General features: G+C 41.5%; 1 protein-coding gene across 1 annotated transcript in view; it reads right to left on the reverse strand.

Annotated features, from left to right (window-relative positions):
- Positions 1-1,373: 1,373 nt before the first annotated feature.
- Positions 1,374-14,619, reverse strand: part of KNTC1 (kinetochore associated 1) — a 70,590-nt gene continuing 57,344 nt past the window's right edge. Inside the window, exons 53-64 of the mRNA XM_081251931.1 lie at positions 13,654-13,732; positions 12,360-12,478; positions 11,278-11,413; positions 10,535-10,630; positions 10,107-10,163; positions 7,161-7,215; positions 7,008-7,071; positions 6,324-6,453; positions 5,178-5,267; positions 4,566-4,711; positions 3,664-3,754; positions 1,374-2,389 (exon numbers count right to left, since the gene is read on the reverse strand). Coding sequence (XP_081108057.1) covers positions 2,369-2,389; positions 3,664-3,754; positions 4,566-4,711; positions 5,178-5,267; positions 6,324-6,453; positions 7,008-7,071; positions 7,161-7,215; positions 10,107-10,163; positions 10,535-10,630; positions 11,278-11,413; positions 12,360-12,478; positions 13,654-13,732 — 1,084 coding nt within the window. The 3' untranslated portion in view covers positions 1,374-2,368. The remainder of the gene's footprint in view (positions 2,390-3,663; positions 3,755-4,565; positions 4,712-5,177; positions 5,268-6,323; positions 6,454-7,007; positions 7,072-7,160; positions 7,216-10,106; positions 10,164-10,534; positions 10,631-11,277; positions 11,414-12,359; positions 12,479-13,653; positions 13,733-14,619) is intronic.

A 14,619-nucleotide genomic window follows, 5' to 3' on the forward strand; every position in this document is an offset into this window, starting at 1 on the left:
TACTGAGACACTATTTTCACCTATCAAATCAGCAAAAAGTTTTAAGAAGTATGATTGCCAGGACTTCCCTGGTGATGCAGTGGTTAAGAAGAATCCACCTGTCAATGCAGGGGACATGGGTTCAATCTCTGGTCCGGGAAGATCCCACATGCCGCAGAGCAACTAAGCCCATGTGCCACAAGTACTGAAGCCCGTGCGCCTAGAGCCTGTGCTTTGCAACAAGAGAAACTACCGCAATGAGAAGCCCGTGCACCGCAACGAAGAGTAGCCCCTGCTCGCCGCAACTAGAGAAAGCCTGTGTGCAGCAATGAAGACCCAACGCAGCCAAAAGTAAATAAATTAAATTAAATTAATTTTTTAAAAAAAGTATGATCACCCAACGTTGGGGAGGACACAGTAAGGCAGACATTCATGTTTCTGGTAGGAATAGGCTTTTGTGAAGACCTTTTGAAATGCATGCAGTTTGGCAATTTGCATCCAGTCTTTAAAATGTTCTTCTGAGAGTTCCTTGGCAGTCCAGTGGTTAGGGCTCTGAGCTTCCACTGCAAGGGGCACGGGTTCAATCCCAGGTTAGGGAACTAAGAGCCCGCAAGCCACTAGGCATGGTAAAAAAAAAAAAAAATCCTTTATTCCCTTTGATCTGGTGAATCTGTTCCTGGGAATGTATCTTACGGAAATAACTCCAAATAAGGAAAAAGCTTTGTGGAAAATATTGGTGTAAATTTCCAGAAGAGAGCAAGTGGATGACCATCTAAACCTACTGCAAGTAGGAGGTTTACAAACGAGGGGATTAAGGCTTTGAGGCGTTATATAACTTGTCCAGGATCACACAGCTAGTAGGTGATAGAGCCAGAGGTCAACCCAGACTTGTTTGTTATCCAAAACTCATGTTTTTAGTCATATTACGTTGTTTCCTATACAGAAATAATATTTTTCTCAACAGGCAAAGCAAAGGCAAACAAATTCTAGCATTATCAAATTCAGTTTATTCACAAGTAGAGCAAAAGACTACACAGGCAGGATAGAGGTGTGAGTGACATTTCTGTGTGCTGGGTCCCGGCTGCAGGCTCTCAACTCCACGCTGCCCTTGCAGGCCAGCTTCCATCCTGCCCTGTCCTGCCGGGGACTTACAGCCTGCAGACTGCATCTCCCAGACCCCTTGCCAGATGGCTTCTGTTCATTCCTGCTATTTCTTGGCACTGGCACGAGAATCAGGAGGCTGGAGAAAGCAAAACGCCGCCTCTTTTCCCTTCTGGAGGCGGCAGCACTAGCCGAGGGTGACCAAGTGCTGCGTGGGCAGCAGTGCCGGGGGGAGGAGGCTCAGCCTCCGGAACCGCAGCACCCGAGCTCCGAGGCAAAGCAGCTTCCTTTTCTCTTTTTTTAATTAATTGTTTATTTAATTTAATTTTTATTTTTGGCCGCGTTGGGTCTTAGCTGCGGCACACAGGATCTTCGTTGAGGCGTGCAGGATCTTTTTGTTGAGGTGCACTGGCTCTTTGCTGCAGCTCGCGGGCTTCTAATTGTGACGCGCAGGTTTTCTCTTCTCTAGTTTTGGCACACAGGCTCCAGGGCACGTGGGCTCTGTAGTTGTGGTACAGCGGGCTCCAGAGCACATGGGCTCTGTAGTTGTGGCACTCAGGCTCTCTAGTTGAGGCATGCAAGCTCAGTAGTTGCAGCATGCAGCCTTAGTTGCCCTGCAGCATGTGGGATCTTAGCTCCCTCACCAGGGATCGAACCTGCGTCCCCTGCATTGGAAGGTGGATTCTTTACCACTGGACCACCAGGGAAGTCTCAAAGCAGCTTCTGATGTTAGGCGAACAGCCCCTTCCCTTCAGTTTCTCCAGCGCCCCCTCTTCATCTCCCTTTTGCCTTTCAGTCCTCTTGACAGCTTTGAAACCAATGCCTGACACTGAGTCCTTCTCTGCTTCAACTAGCTATAGAGTGGTTTCTGTATTTCTGGCTGGCCACTGACGGATACGCTCTGCAGCAAAGATTATATACATATTTACTAGAATGATGTTAAAAAGACTGATATTCTTATTTATATAGATGGAAGAAACAGGATATAAGCAGTTGCTTTTCTTATGGGGGGAGCAAAAAACTTTCCTTCATACAGAGTGCAAAAAACTAATAGTCTTTACAAGTTATACACGTAACTGGCAAAGAAAACATTTATTAATTTGTGACATGAATTCTTTATGAGGCAGTTATGCTATTATTAAGCATCTTAGTTATTACTTCTCGAGGAACATCTGACAATAGCTACTGTACACAGATTGCACAATTTAAAAACTGTAATAAATAGGGTCAGCTGATAACAGATTCCAAACTTCCTCTTATTCTTCTTGAAAAAAGTTTTGATGATCTACTATGATCCATTAAAAAACACCTAAATGGGAAGAAACACAGAAGCATTTTTATGAGTGTCACTTAGTTTTTTAAATAGAAAATGGTTTGATAAACTATAGAACTTAAGCCCTTAACTATATTGCTAAAAATCTACGTATGAGATTATTTTGCATTTTAGAGAGATATGATTGGAGAAAAACAGATACATTTTAAGGGCCACAAATCTGTCTCCTGAATCAATATTCTCCCTTTTTGAAAAAAGTAATCTTATGCCATTGAGCACAGCAGACTGGAAGTGGAGAAGGGAAGTTATAAATGGATGTTAACAAAATGCAGGCTTATTTTAATGTGACTGATCTGGGCCAAGGGAAGAAAAAAAACCGCTAATAACTTAATTATGTCCACTAAAACTTCCAAAACATGATCAAAATTAAAATTTTTACCTTATATTTAAGTTCAGAACAGGAATAAAAGTGATTTACGTGCATATTTTATACACAAAAACATTTGGAAGAACGTACACCAAATTGTTAACAATGATCTTATCTCTGGTTTCTGAGATTTCAAGTTATCAGTTTTCTTGTTATTATTTTTGCTCTTCCAGATTTTTTTTAAAAAAATTATCTATCTATTTATCTATTTATTTATTTGGCTGCATTGGGCCTTAGTTGTGGCATTCAGGATCTTTCGTCATGGCGCACAGGCTTCTCTGTAGTTGTGGCACGCGAGCTGCAGAGTGCACGGGCTCCATAGCTGTGGTGTGGCCTTAGTTGCCCCGTGGCATGTGGGATCTTAGTTCCCCGACCAGGGATCCAACTGGCATCCCCTGCATTGGAAGGCGGATTCTCAACCGCTGGACCACCAGGGAAGTTCCGCTCTTCCAGATTTCCTTTTGTTTTTCTATAGTGAAGGTATATGTCTTAGCTAATTAAAGAAGTAATAAAAGCAATGGATACTCCAGCACAACATTAATCAATGCCCTTTAAAGTTTAGTTTGTCGGGGAGTTCCCTGGCGGTCCAGTGGTTAGGACTCTGCCCTTTCACTGCTGTGGGCCAGGGTTCAATCCCTGGTTGGGGAACTAAGATCCCTCAAGCCGCACGGTGTGGCCAAAAATTAAATAAATAAACCCAAGAGTGGAACCTAGGCCTCTTGATTCCTGGTCTGGGACTCTCTCATACAAAAAGTGAAATATAAAAATACACGCAGTCACGCATAAAAATACATTTATCTCCAGAACAGGTTGGCTCAATCTTAAGACCCTAGAAATAAAAATCGTGTCAGGTTAGAACCCAGTAACTCTGGGCCAGATTTACCTTCAGAGTTTCACAGGGAGTGGCTTCTGGTGGCACAGGTTTCCCACAATGCTTGTAATATTCAGTTATAAAGATTGAAGCTTCATCTAAACTATGGAATCAGAAAGAAGAAGAGAGGTGTGAGGAAAATGTGGGAGTGATAAATACGTTTGCCCTGTCCACTGTGGTGATGGCTTCACAGGTGTAGACACATATCAAAATTTATCAAGTGACATACTTGAAGTATGTGCAGTTGATTATATATATCAATTTTACTTCAAAAAATACTACTTGTTCATAAATAACAACCTGTAATTATGGTTGGATCACAAGTGGTAAACAAGCAGAAAGAAATCCATGGCACGGCACTGAGAAAGTGACACCTCCAGGGATCAGCACAGTTAGACCAAATGTAGGGATGGACCCAGAAACATTTCAGTCCTGACTAAGCTTTCCCTTTCTTCTGTGCCGGCCCATTTCTCCCTTCTTTTTACTTTCCAAATCCCCTCTGAACCCTATCCCAAGAAGCATACTGTTTCTAAACTTGTGGATGCTGGAAAATTAGATAACCAAGCTCAGCAAAAATTATGTTACATATAGCTATTGATTCTTTGGTCAAGTGTCTAAGGAGTAAAGTTGTAATGAAGGGTTTTAGAGCAGGACTATTTTGGGAGGTCAGGCAGCTTGATTAATTGTCTGATTCCAAGTTCATGTTCTAAGAGATTGAATTACAAGACAACAAACCTCTTAGTATGTGTTAGTAGCAAGGTATGTGTAACATAGTGATGCTACAGCTTAATTATTTGGAGCCTTTAATTACAATCAAATAGCTTTACGATTATTTGACATTTTCCTCCAAAATAAAGATAAATTTTAAGGAAATTCTACATTAATTTGTTTTTTAAAAGATTTTATTAACTTACCTTAACTCATTTGCCAAATAGTTTACTAGTTCAGTGACGTTGTTGGTATTCATCATGTGTGATTTCAACACTGGGAAGTATTTTGTCTTTGCCAAAATCCCAAACTCCTTCTTATCTATGATATTATTCAGGACCAGACTTCTAACCTGTAGAATGACAGGTATCATCACACGCAAAATGTGTTAGATGCCATGTCATCCTATTCAATACCAAAACATTGCTGACAATTAGAAGTTAAATTATCATCGCATCGTGACTAAGCCTCCTCTTTGAGGGGGTGGGCAGGGGGACTGCTTTGGTCCATTTCAGTATACAGTGAATAAATAAAAAGTTGTTGTTAAGCACTTTGGGACTTTTTGCAAGGAAAACCGTCCATAATGACAAGTATTGAAGGCTACAGATTTTCCACTGAGTGGAGCACTAAATAAACAAGACAGCCAGGGTCCCTGCCTTTTAAAAATTTAATGAGGCTTTAATGAAAGCAAAATAATTATATATATTAACAAACAGATCGAGATGGTAAGTTTTCAGCTTAATCTTGGTTTGGGGAAAATTTATTACCTTCTACTATCAAGTTTTTCATAACAAAAGGGAGAGGAAATTGCCTCTTACTTGATGTGAAAAACCTGCCAGCTGGCCAGTATTCATATGTTCCTCTAACTGCTGTAAAATGATCTGAGGGTCACAGGAGCGCAAAAAATTCTAGAGAAAAAAATCAAAACATAATTAATGGAATAGTATAATTACTACTAATTTCTGTCAAACCTGGAAGGTTTTCATTTTTAAATTTGAAATATCATAAAGCATATCTACTATAGGAAAAAAACCACCTCTATCAACAACAAAATTATTGAAATAAGGAAAAAAAGCATTTTACAAATAACTATTCCAACAGCAAAGAGGTGCTTGATAAGCGTTTTGTCATTCTAAGTGCCAAAAGGAATCTATTTAAATACTAACACTCTGAAAAGCATCAATGGATGAGTTTAAGAAGTCAAAAAGGAACAAAGTCAAAGACAGGCACAGATGGCTCTGAAAAAATGCAACGAATAGAGCAAGTGAGAAATAAAAATTATGTGTGCTCATTTATATAGATCTCTATGTACTGGCTTCTCTACCCGTGGGGAAATCATTGTAAAACATTTCCAAATGCTTTGTTCTATTTATTCTATAGTATAAAGGGGATGGGAGTTATATTTTTAAAAGTTCTATCCTCAGAATGCTCGTGGTGCCTTTGTTAGACACCCACACACAACCTGACTCTTCTCTCTTTTATCTCCCACATCTAATCACCAAGTAAAGCTGCATCTTTCCCACCTGGCTCATTTTCGTCACCACCACCCTATTTTGGGTACTTATCCCCTCAGGCTTCCCCTGCCTAGCCACAGGGTTGTTGGATAATTCCTATTCAAATGCAATGATTCCCAGGAGTTTCACTTCCTGCCCCCTCTCTCCTCTGATCAGGCCCACGTGGATTATTCCTTCCAAAATACTGCCTGATCATTTCACTTTATTCTGGCAGGAAAATTCACTGTTCCCCACTGATAAGGAATAAGGTGCAAACTCCTCTTCGGGCATCCCCCAGACCAACCTTCATCTGTCTCTCAGTCTTGCTTCCCAGCAGACGCCCACACAAACCTTCCACCCCACTCACGCTTTACAGGTTTGGTGAAAAGAAAGTGGAACCTTTTGCAGGGGACATGCAGCATGAGACCTTCCACACCCTTGGCAGCCCCAGAGGAACAATTTGCAAGATACCTTTATTTCCTGGTGCCTTTTTTCCGAGTGGGGCATGAGCATTAGACAGGCTAATGCAAAAGCCGGAAGCTCTAACTGGACATACTGCCTGGCCACTCTGATCAGGTCAAGATCATCTGAAACTGGACATCTTCAAGACAGCACATTAATTAGTTAATAACCTGTCATATTCACTAGATTATAATGGCCTTCCTAGTTTTCCACAGTGGTTACAGTAATTTTAAACATTAAAATGCTGGTGCATAACGTATGCCTAGTAATGAGTAGCTTGAGCCTTTTATGACATCCTTCATGGAATAAAAGACTTGATCTACAGGAACACAGACTCCTGACTGCAGCTATAATTGTGTCTGAAAGTCTGTACATGGCTAAAGACGAACACTTAGAAGACTCAAAATCCATGAGACAACACTGTATGATTTACGGTAGTCACAAAAGGTGCTCTCTACTCACATTAAAACTGGGTACAAAGTTTAGGGAATGCAGGTTGAATATAAGTTCACTAGTTGCACTGCATGTGGAAAGTAGACATTGTAAACATAATAGAGATATTTTATTTTCAAATCAAGTGGTATGCTTAACTTCCCCCCAAAAAGGAATTACTTATAGGAACGTTTATTAGAAAGGAATTTTATAAGCAGCAACACTGATTTTGAGGGGTAGGAAAACAAGTATTTTACTTACTCTAGGACAGCGATGAGACTCTCACAACAATCTGAAAGCTGACTGGGGCTTAAAGGACAAGAGGCTGAAAATAAAAAGCAACAATAATGTGTCTATACACAAAACTATAAAATGCTACTGTCAGTGTGTCGGGGAGAGGGGAGAGAAAGATACCTGAAAGTAGCGGTATCTGAACCACGCGCTGCCAGGCTCTGCTGAAGTAGGGAACCTGCGGAAACAAGTTTATTAAAGAATTCATGTCTGGGATCTTACGAACCTCTATTTTGCAGTCACAGAACTATATACACTTAGAGCTTATATTCTTGATGTTAAGACCAGAATTGTAAGTTGATATCTCCCAGTTCTAGATCATTAAGATTCTAGGAGAATTTTCTTCATAACTGTGTATTTCAGGATATTAACATATAATCCTGGCTGATTCATTATTATTAATTTTGCTCTGCAAAATACCCTTATTTATTTATATTTGAAAAAATTGAAGTATAGCTGATTTACAATATTATATGCATAGTGATTCAGTATTTTTACAGATTATACTCCACTGAAAGTTATTATAAGATAATGGCTATAATTCCTTGTGCTATATACTATATCCTTGTTGCTTATCTGTTTCATATGTAGTAGTTTGTATCCCTTCATCCCATATCCCTAATTTGCCACTCCCCGCTTCCCTCTTCCCTCTGGTAACCACTTGTTTGTTTTCTCTGTGAGTCTGTTTCTGTTTTACATACACACTCATTTGTATTATTTGTTTAGATTCCGCATATAAGTGATATCTTACAGTATTTGTCTTTCTCTATCTGACTTGCTTCATTAAGCATGTTACTGCAAATGGCAAAATTGTTTCTTTTTTTTTGCAGTACGCGGGCCTCTCACTGTTGTGGCCTGTCCCGTTGCGGAGCACAGGCTCCAGACACGCAGGCTCAGCAGCCATGGCTCACGGGCCCAGCCACTCTGCAGCATGTGGGATCTTCCCGGACCGGGGCACGAACCCGTGTCCCCTGCATTGGCAGGTGGACTCTCAACCACTGCACCATCAGGGAAGCCCTGTATTCTTTTTTTTTTTTTAATGGCTGGGTAGTATTACATTGTATCTATCTATCTACACCACAGCTTCTTTATCCACTCATCTGTTGATGGGCATTTAGATTGCTTCTGTATCTTTGCTACTGTAAATATATAGTGTTGCTATGAACATTGGGGTCCATGTATCTTTCCACGATTCATTATTGTTGCATTCGGGGAAAAAGTGTCAGAACTCAATTCAGAAAACAAAATTTATACTAAGTCTATTTATGTGCCAGACATTGTGCTAGGACCATAGGAAAGGCGGAAGGAGAGAAAGAATTTCAAAAAAGGAATAAGCCACCACATAAATTTCCATCAATAGGAGGAGTAGTTAAATAACTTATGATACATTTTATTCCACATTTTGGAGAACAATTAAGAGTTAAAAATAATGAAATACCTTAAAAGATTAAACATAGTTATTGTTAGACCCAATAATTCCACTCCTAGGTACACACTCAAGAGAAACAAAAACATATGTTCACTTATACACAAATGTTCACAGAGCAGCATTATTCATAATAACCAAAAAGTGGAACCAACCCAAATATCCATCAACTGATGAATGGATAAATAAAATGTGGTCTATCCATATGATGAAACATTATTCAGCAATAAAAAGGAAAGATATGGGACTTCCTTGGTGGCTCAGTGGTTGAGAATGCGCCTGCCAATTCAGGGGACATGGGTTCGAGCCCTGGTCCGGGAAGATCCCACATGCTGCGGAGCACCTAAGCCTGTGTGCCACAATTACTGAGCCTGTGCTCTAGAGCCCACGCACCACAACTACTGAGCCAGTGTGCCACAACTACTGAAGCTTGCGTGCCTAGAGCCCGTACTCCGCAGCAAGAGAAGCCACTGCAATGAGAAGCCCACGCACCACAACAAAGAGTAGCCCCCACTCGCTGCAACTAGAGAAAGCCTGTGCGAAGCAACGAAGACCCAATACAGCCAAAAATAAATAAATAAATAAATTTATTTTTTAAAAAAAAGGTATGATACACTGATACATGTGATAATGTAGCTGAACCTTGAAAACATTATGGTAAGTGAAAAAGCACAAAGGCCACATATTGTATGACTCCATTGATATGAAATGCCCGGAACAGATAAATCTATAGAGACAGAAAGTAGACTAGTGGTTACCAGGGGCTGGAGGGAGGGGGGAAGAAGGAATGAATGATCCGTGATGGATATGGGGTATATTTTCAGGGTGAAGAAAATGTTCTAGAATTAGATAGTGGTGTTGGTAACACACTTTGTGAATATACTAAAAGCCACCTAACTGTACACTTTAAAAGGGTAAATTTTATGTGTGAATTGTATATCCAAAAAAAAAATCTATAAGTGCTGATGTGAAACAATCTCCAAGATACAATTGTTATGTGGAAAAAAACACTTTGTCTAGAATGTGACTGCATTTATATGTACCAAAATGAATACACAACACCCACACCCACACATATACGTGCCCACACCCCTGCTTATATATAATAGGAAAGCTCTAGAAGAAAACATAAGAAATTGTCAACAGTAGTCACTTCTGGGGAGATAACTATGAAGGAAAATGGTAAAGAAAAATTTTCATGTTTTACTCAGCATATGTTCTAGTTTATTAAACTAAGAATAAATTATATATTTCTATTATATATATATTATGTGTGTGACCAACACATGAAATTTAGAAAAGATGAATAAGACATGGTCTTTGACTTTAAGGGTCCTCAGAGTCCAAGAGGGGCAGTCGAATGTGTGATTTAAATAAATTATACCGTGACCAATGTTACAGCTGAGCCAAAGTGTTTTGAAGGCATAAATGAAGATGTGATTCCTGAGGCCTGAAGAACTGGGATAAGTGATGCCTTGGATGAGACAATGTCCAAGCTGAGTATTCTGGGTCCAGGCACCACTTCAATGGAACAGCATCCTGCAGCTTCACTGAGGAGCTGACTACTTAATCCAGTGTATCCAACACTAGCCGGTGAGTATAAAGATTAAATTCTGTAAAATTCACTTTAGAAAACTACATACCTGCCATAAAGAATAGATGCTAGAAATGGCTGTTAAAACCTTCCTTAGATAAGAAATCTGAAAAAATAAAACACAAAAGTTCTGAAGACCACCCAAACAGAAAATTCCAATGTGAAAATTAAACTTTCACAAGAATATCAGTAAAGTTTATCTTCCATGAGGACCACCAGAGAAGGGCACTTACAAATTCACAAACATCAAAAGAGGCCAGGGAAACTTCCATTTGTTTCCAATGAAATTTATGTCAGTTTTGAGTTTGCACTTTCTCTGGCCTAACGCCAAGTTCTTTAAGTTGGGCATGAAGCCAGTGAGAGTGAATGTTTTCAGCATCCATCTGCTCAATAACAAGTATCAGTGCAAAATGTTTAGGAGATGCTGTGCAAAATCTTTAAAATATACTGCAGTCTAGGGCACTGAGTCTTACTTACCATTTTGAAGCCAAGAAGCTTTTGCAAGAGTCCATTCCAAAGCTGCAGGTCATAGATTTTGTATTCTAAACAAAGCTCAGTCACCAACCTTACGGCCTGAAGCAGACAAAAAAAAAAAATCATACTGTTTCAAGACACCAGTAAATCAAACCAGCTTTGGAAAAGGTAGGGCAACTAAAGACAAAACATGCTTATAGCCAAAGTGTGTCTATTGCCTAATTTCAGTGAAGGCCCTCATCTCTCTAGGGAAAGAAAAAAAAATTATTCTTTTTCTTTCTTGCCGTTATGGACTCACAGCATCTCAGACTCTCCTTCCTCCCCGCCTTTGTTTCTTCTGTCCTAGAACAGTTTGCCTGTTGGCCTCATACCCTTCCCGCCCTGGGCTCCAACCTCCTCAGAGACTACATTCCCACCAGCAACTAGAAGGAAGAGAAGCAATACTCCCTACACAGGGAAGTCTGTCTAGATGAGGACAGGCAGGACTTGGGGAGGGATTATAAAAGTGTAGGTAGGGATGGCTTCAGGCCTTAGGCTTTCAGGGAGAGAGGTAAGGGGACTTCCAAGTTGCCTTGTCACTTGCCAGGATAGGAAAGTCAGGAAGCCCTCAGAGCAGTAGACCTGTTCAGGAACCAAGTTTCTCTGGTTCTGGCTTTCAGAACTCTGAGTGGTGGCAGGCAGCTGAGTGAACACAAGAGCATCTGAGAAGACGGAGGCCCCACTGCCGGATGACTCAGTCTACATACCATGGATTCGTGGCTGTGGTTTTTCCATAGACCTTTAATCATTCCTTCTTTAGGACTGTTGCAAAATAATTCATATGTGATGGGGATATTCAGAGCCTCAAATGATGCCAGAAAAGTTATACATTTCAAATAAGATCTGGAAAACAGAGGCATGTATGGGAATCATCCTCACTGACCATATTTACATTTAAAATAAAAGCCAACCCTTGGAAATATCGGACAGTTTGTTGATAAATGTCTATTTTAGGCTTCTAAATGTAGTCATGAAATATTAGAAAGAAATCAATTTGAGGGGCTTCCCTGGTGGCGCAGTGGTTAAGAATCCACCTGCCAATCCAGGGCACACAGGTTTGAGCCCTGGTGCGGGAAGATTCCACATGCCACGGAGCAACTAAGCCTGTGCACCACAACTACTGAGCCTGTGAGCCACAACTACTGAAGCCCACGCACCTAGACCCCGTGCTCCACAATAAGAGAAGCCACTGCAATGAGAAGCCTGCACACTGCAACGAAGAGTAGCCCCCGCTCACCGCAACTAGAGAAAGCCCGTGCACAGCAACAAAGACCCAACGCAGCCAAAAATAAATAAATAAAATAAATTTATATATATATAAAAAGAAATCAATCTGAGCAAGATGAAGAAAACACTCAGTTTCTAAATGTCTCAAAGACTCGAGGGAAACAAGATGTTCTTAAAGGCCTGTTTCCCCTTTGCCAGAACGTCAAGGACACTCGAGTCAACAGAACCACGTTGACATGGCCCCTCTAACGCGCTCTTCCGAACTATGGGGCTTAAAAGTTATGCTTCCAGGGCTTCCCTGGTGGCGCAGTGGTTGGGAGTCTGCCTGCCGATGTGGGGGATGCGGGTTCGTGCCCCGGTCCAGGAGGATCCCACGTGCTGCGGAGCGGCTGGGCCCGTGGACCGTGGCCGCCAAGCCTGCGAGTCTGGAGCCTGTGCTCCGCAACGGGAGAGGCCGCGGCGGTGAGAGGCCCGCGTACCGCAAAAAAAAAAAAAAAAAAAAAAAAGTTATGCTTCCAAAGCATCTGTTTTCTATTAATACGATTTTTAAACTTCCACTTACTTCACTTCTTCAATGGGTTTTTTGAAGAGAGATTCTACAGTTTCCTTGTCAGCCAAATAGAGGAGACACTGCAGGGCTCGTGTTCTGTGGGCGAAAGTGAGCTGGTGCACACCTAACGTCTGTAAGACCAAAAGAGGTTTGTAGAGCTGTGCCGCGTGTTGTAGTTGGATAACTGAGTTTCCATCTAGGTAACATGAGCCACATCAGTTTCTAAAAGATTAAAGTCTATGTCTGCCCTTAGGGAGTCAGTGGCTCTTAAAGTGTGTTCCATGGACCCCTGCATGGGGGTTGGAGGGTTTCTTACACTCTTTGAGAAGGAAAAGAGTTAGAACCACTTTTGTAATAATACTATAATGGTATACCTGCCTTTTACACTGTGTTAATATTTGCACTGATGGGTGAACAGTAGGAACACCCAACTGCTGTGGCAGCGACCACATTCTTCACATTTGCAGTATTGAAAACAAGAGACGTCCACTTAAGAAGGTTCTTGAAGCAATAAGGATTAATTTTATTAAACCTCAACTCCTGAATATAGTACTATGAGTTCACACCTGAATACGTGTTACTATTAACTAATCAAAACATATTCATTAATGTTCTACATGACTAAACAGGAAGTACTCATAAAGCACACCGCGATGCGATGGGTTTTTTCAGGGAAAAGCCCTTGTATGACTGAGCTGTGAGCTGAACCAGGCACTTTTCATGGAACACCATTTTTACTTGAAAGAATGACTATCAGATAAACTAATACGCAAGAAGGGATTTTTTCCCCCCTTTGCAGTCAAGGACATACAATCAGCGTCTCAGCCTTTTCCCCTTTCTTCCTGCTCCAACTGCCTCAGAGGACATTTCTATATGCAAAACCCTGAAGGCCGGAGATCGAGTTGCCTTTAGGGATAAGGGAAAGTTATCCCTAGAGTTTAGTGGGGAGGGGTTGCGACAGCTCAGGCAGGGCCTGGACACCAGGGTGGAGACTTCTCTCAGGCTGGCTCGTTGGGGCCTCTGGTATTAGGGATGCAGCTGGACCAGGGCGTTTACAACAGTGAATGTGGATAACCCGTGGGAACTGTCAACAGCTGCACCACTCAGTTTGCCAAGCAGGATGTTTCAGAAGCCAGCACTAAGCGGAGCTCGGCAGATACTACAATCCTCATCTGTAGAGTAAGACGTACTTTGAGTAAGTACAGAAGTGAGCATTATCTTAATCATTTGTAAATGGTAAACACGCAGGAAAAAAATGTTAAGCTTAGATGCAAAGATGAGCTTTGACTAAGTTTGTAGAGCCTACCGTTGTAGCTGATGTTGCAAAAATGAACAGCATTCTTGAACTATAATCAACCGGACGAGACAGAAGGAGATACAGGACTCTGAAAAAAAATGGTTAATTACATTTAGACTTTAACTTAGTGAGAGATCAGCAAAACAAGAGACCTGTTTTACTGTCCACAGAAAAAGTCATTAGACATCCCCAACACAGGCCTGAAGGGCTATCTCCTTTAAAGGGTGCTTAATCTTTTCTTGAGTTCCTTCGCAGCTAAAGAAGATAATAAAGACAATAAATGTCAAGCCTCAGTCCTCTCATCTATGAAATGGCTAGTCAACCTCCCAAAATGTATATTCTTTCTAGTTAAGGAATTAATACAAACCATACAAACCATAGCTGCAAAGTACATTGAACATGACACATGGAAACTTCAGGTTTAGTTCACAGGACCTTGTTAGTGGCACGTTTTAACCTCTGGACTCAGGGCTGACTGGCCCCGTCCAGAGAAGGGCAAGGCAATCAGGTGTACTGGAAGGGGAGGCGGGGGGGAGATGCCAGTGGGAAAAGGCAGGAAGTTATGAAATTGGCATGATCCCTTTGGGATCTCCTTCTTGGGGTTCTCTCTCTCTCCCTCTGAACTGTTTCCCTCTAAGCCTGTCCAGGTGGCTGGTTCAGTCAGATGCTCCAGGAGCTACCTCTTGCTTAGACAAAGGTGTCCCTGCCCTTAAAGGACTAAGCAAGGACGAAGCGGTGCCCAGAGGAAAGAAGAGCGTGGAGGGGATCCTAGGCCAGCTCTCCCCGAACCGGGCGAAGCGCTTTTCCGGTGTTTATCCTTCCACATCCTCTCTCACTATCAGCTCTCCGGGGCCAATGTAGGGTGTAGGGCTTCATGAGTGAGCTGACCTGCTTTGGTCCGGACCAGAATGGCAAAGAGTTCGGATGCATGCTACCACTCCCTTTCCCATGCCTACGACAAGCATCATTAATAGA

This window comes from Mesoplodon bidens (assembly GCF_964165515.1).
Source record: "Mesoplodon bidens genome assembly, chromosome: 13".
NCBI lineage: Eukaryota > Metazoa > Chordata > Mammalia > Artiodactyla > Ziphiidae > Mesoplodon > Mesoplodon bidens.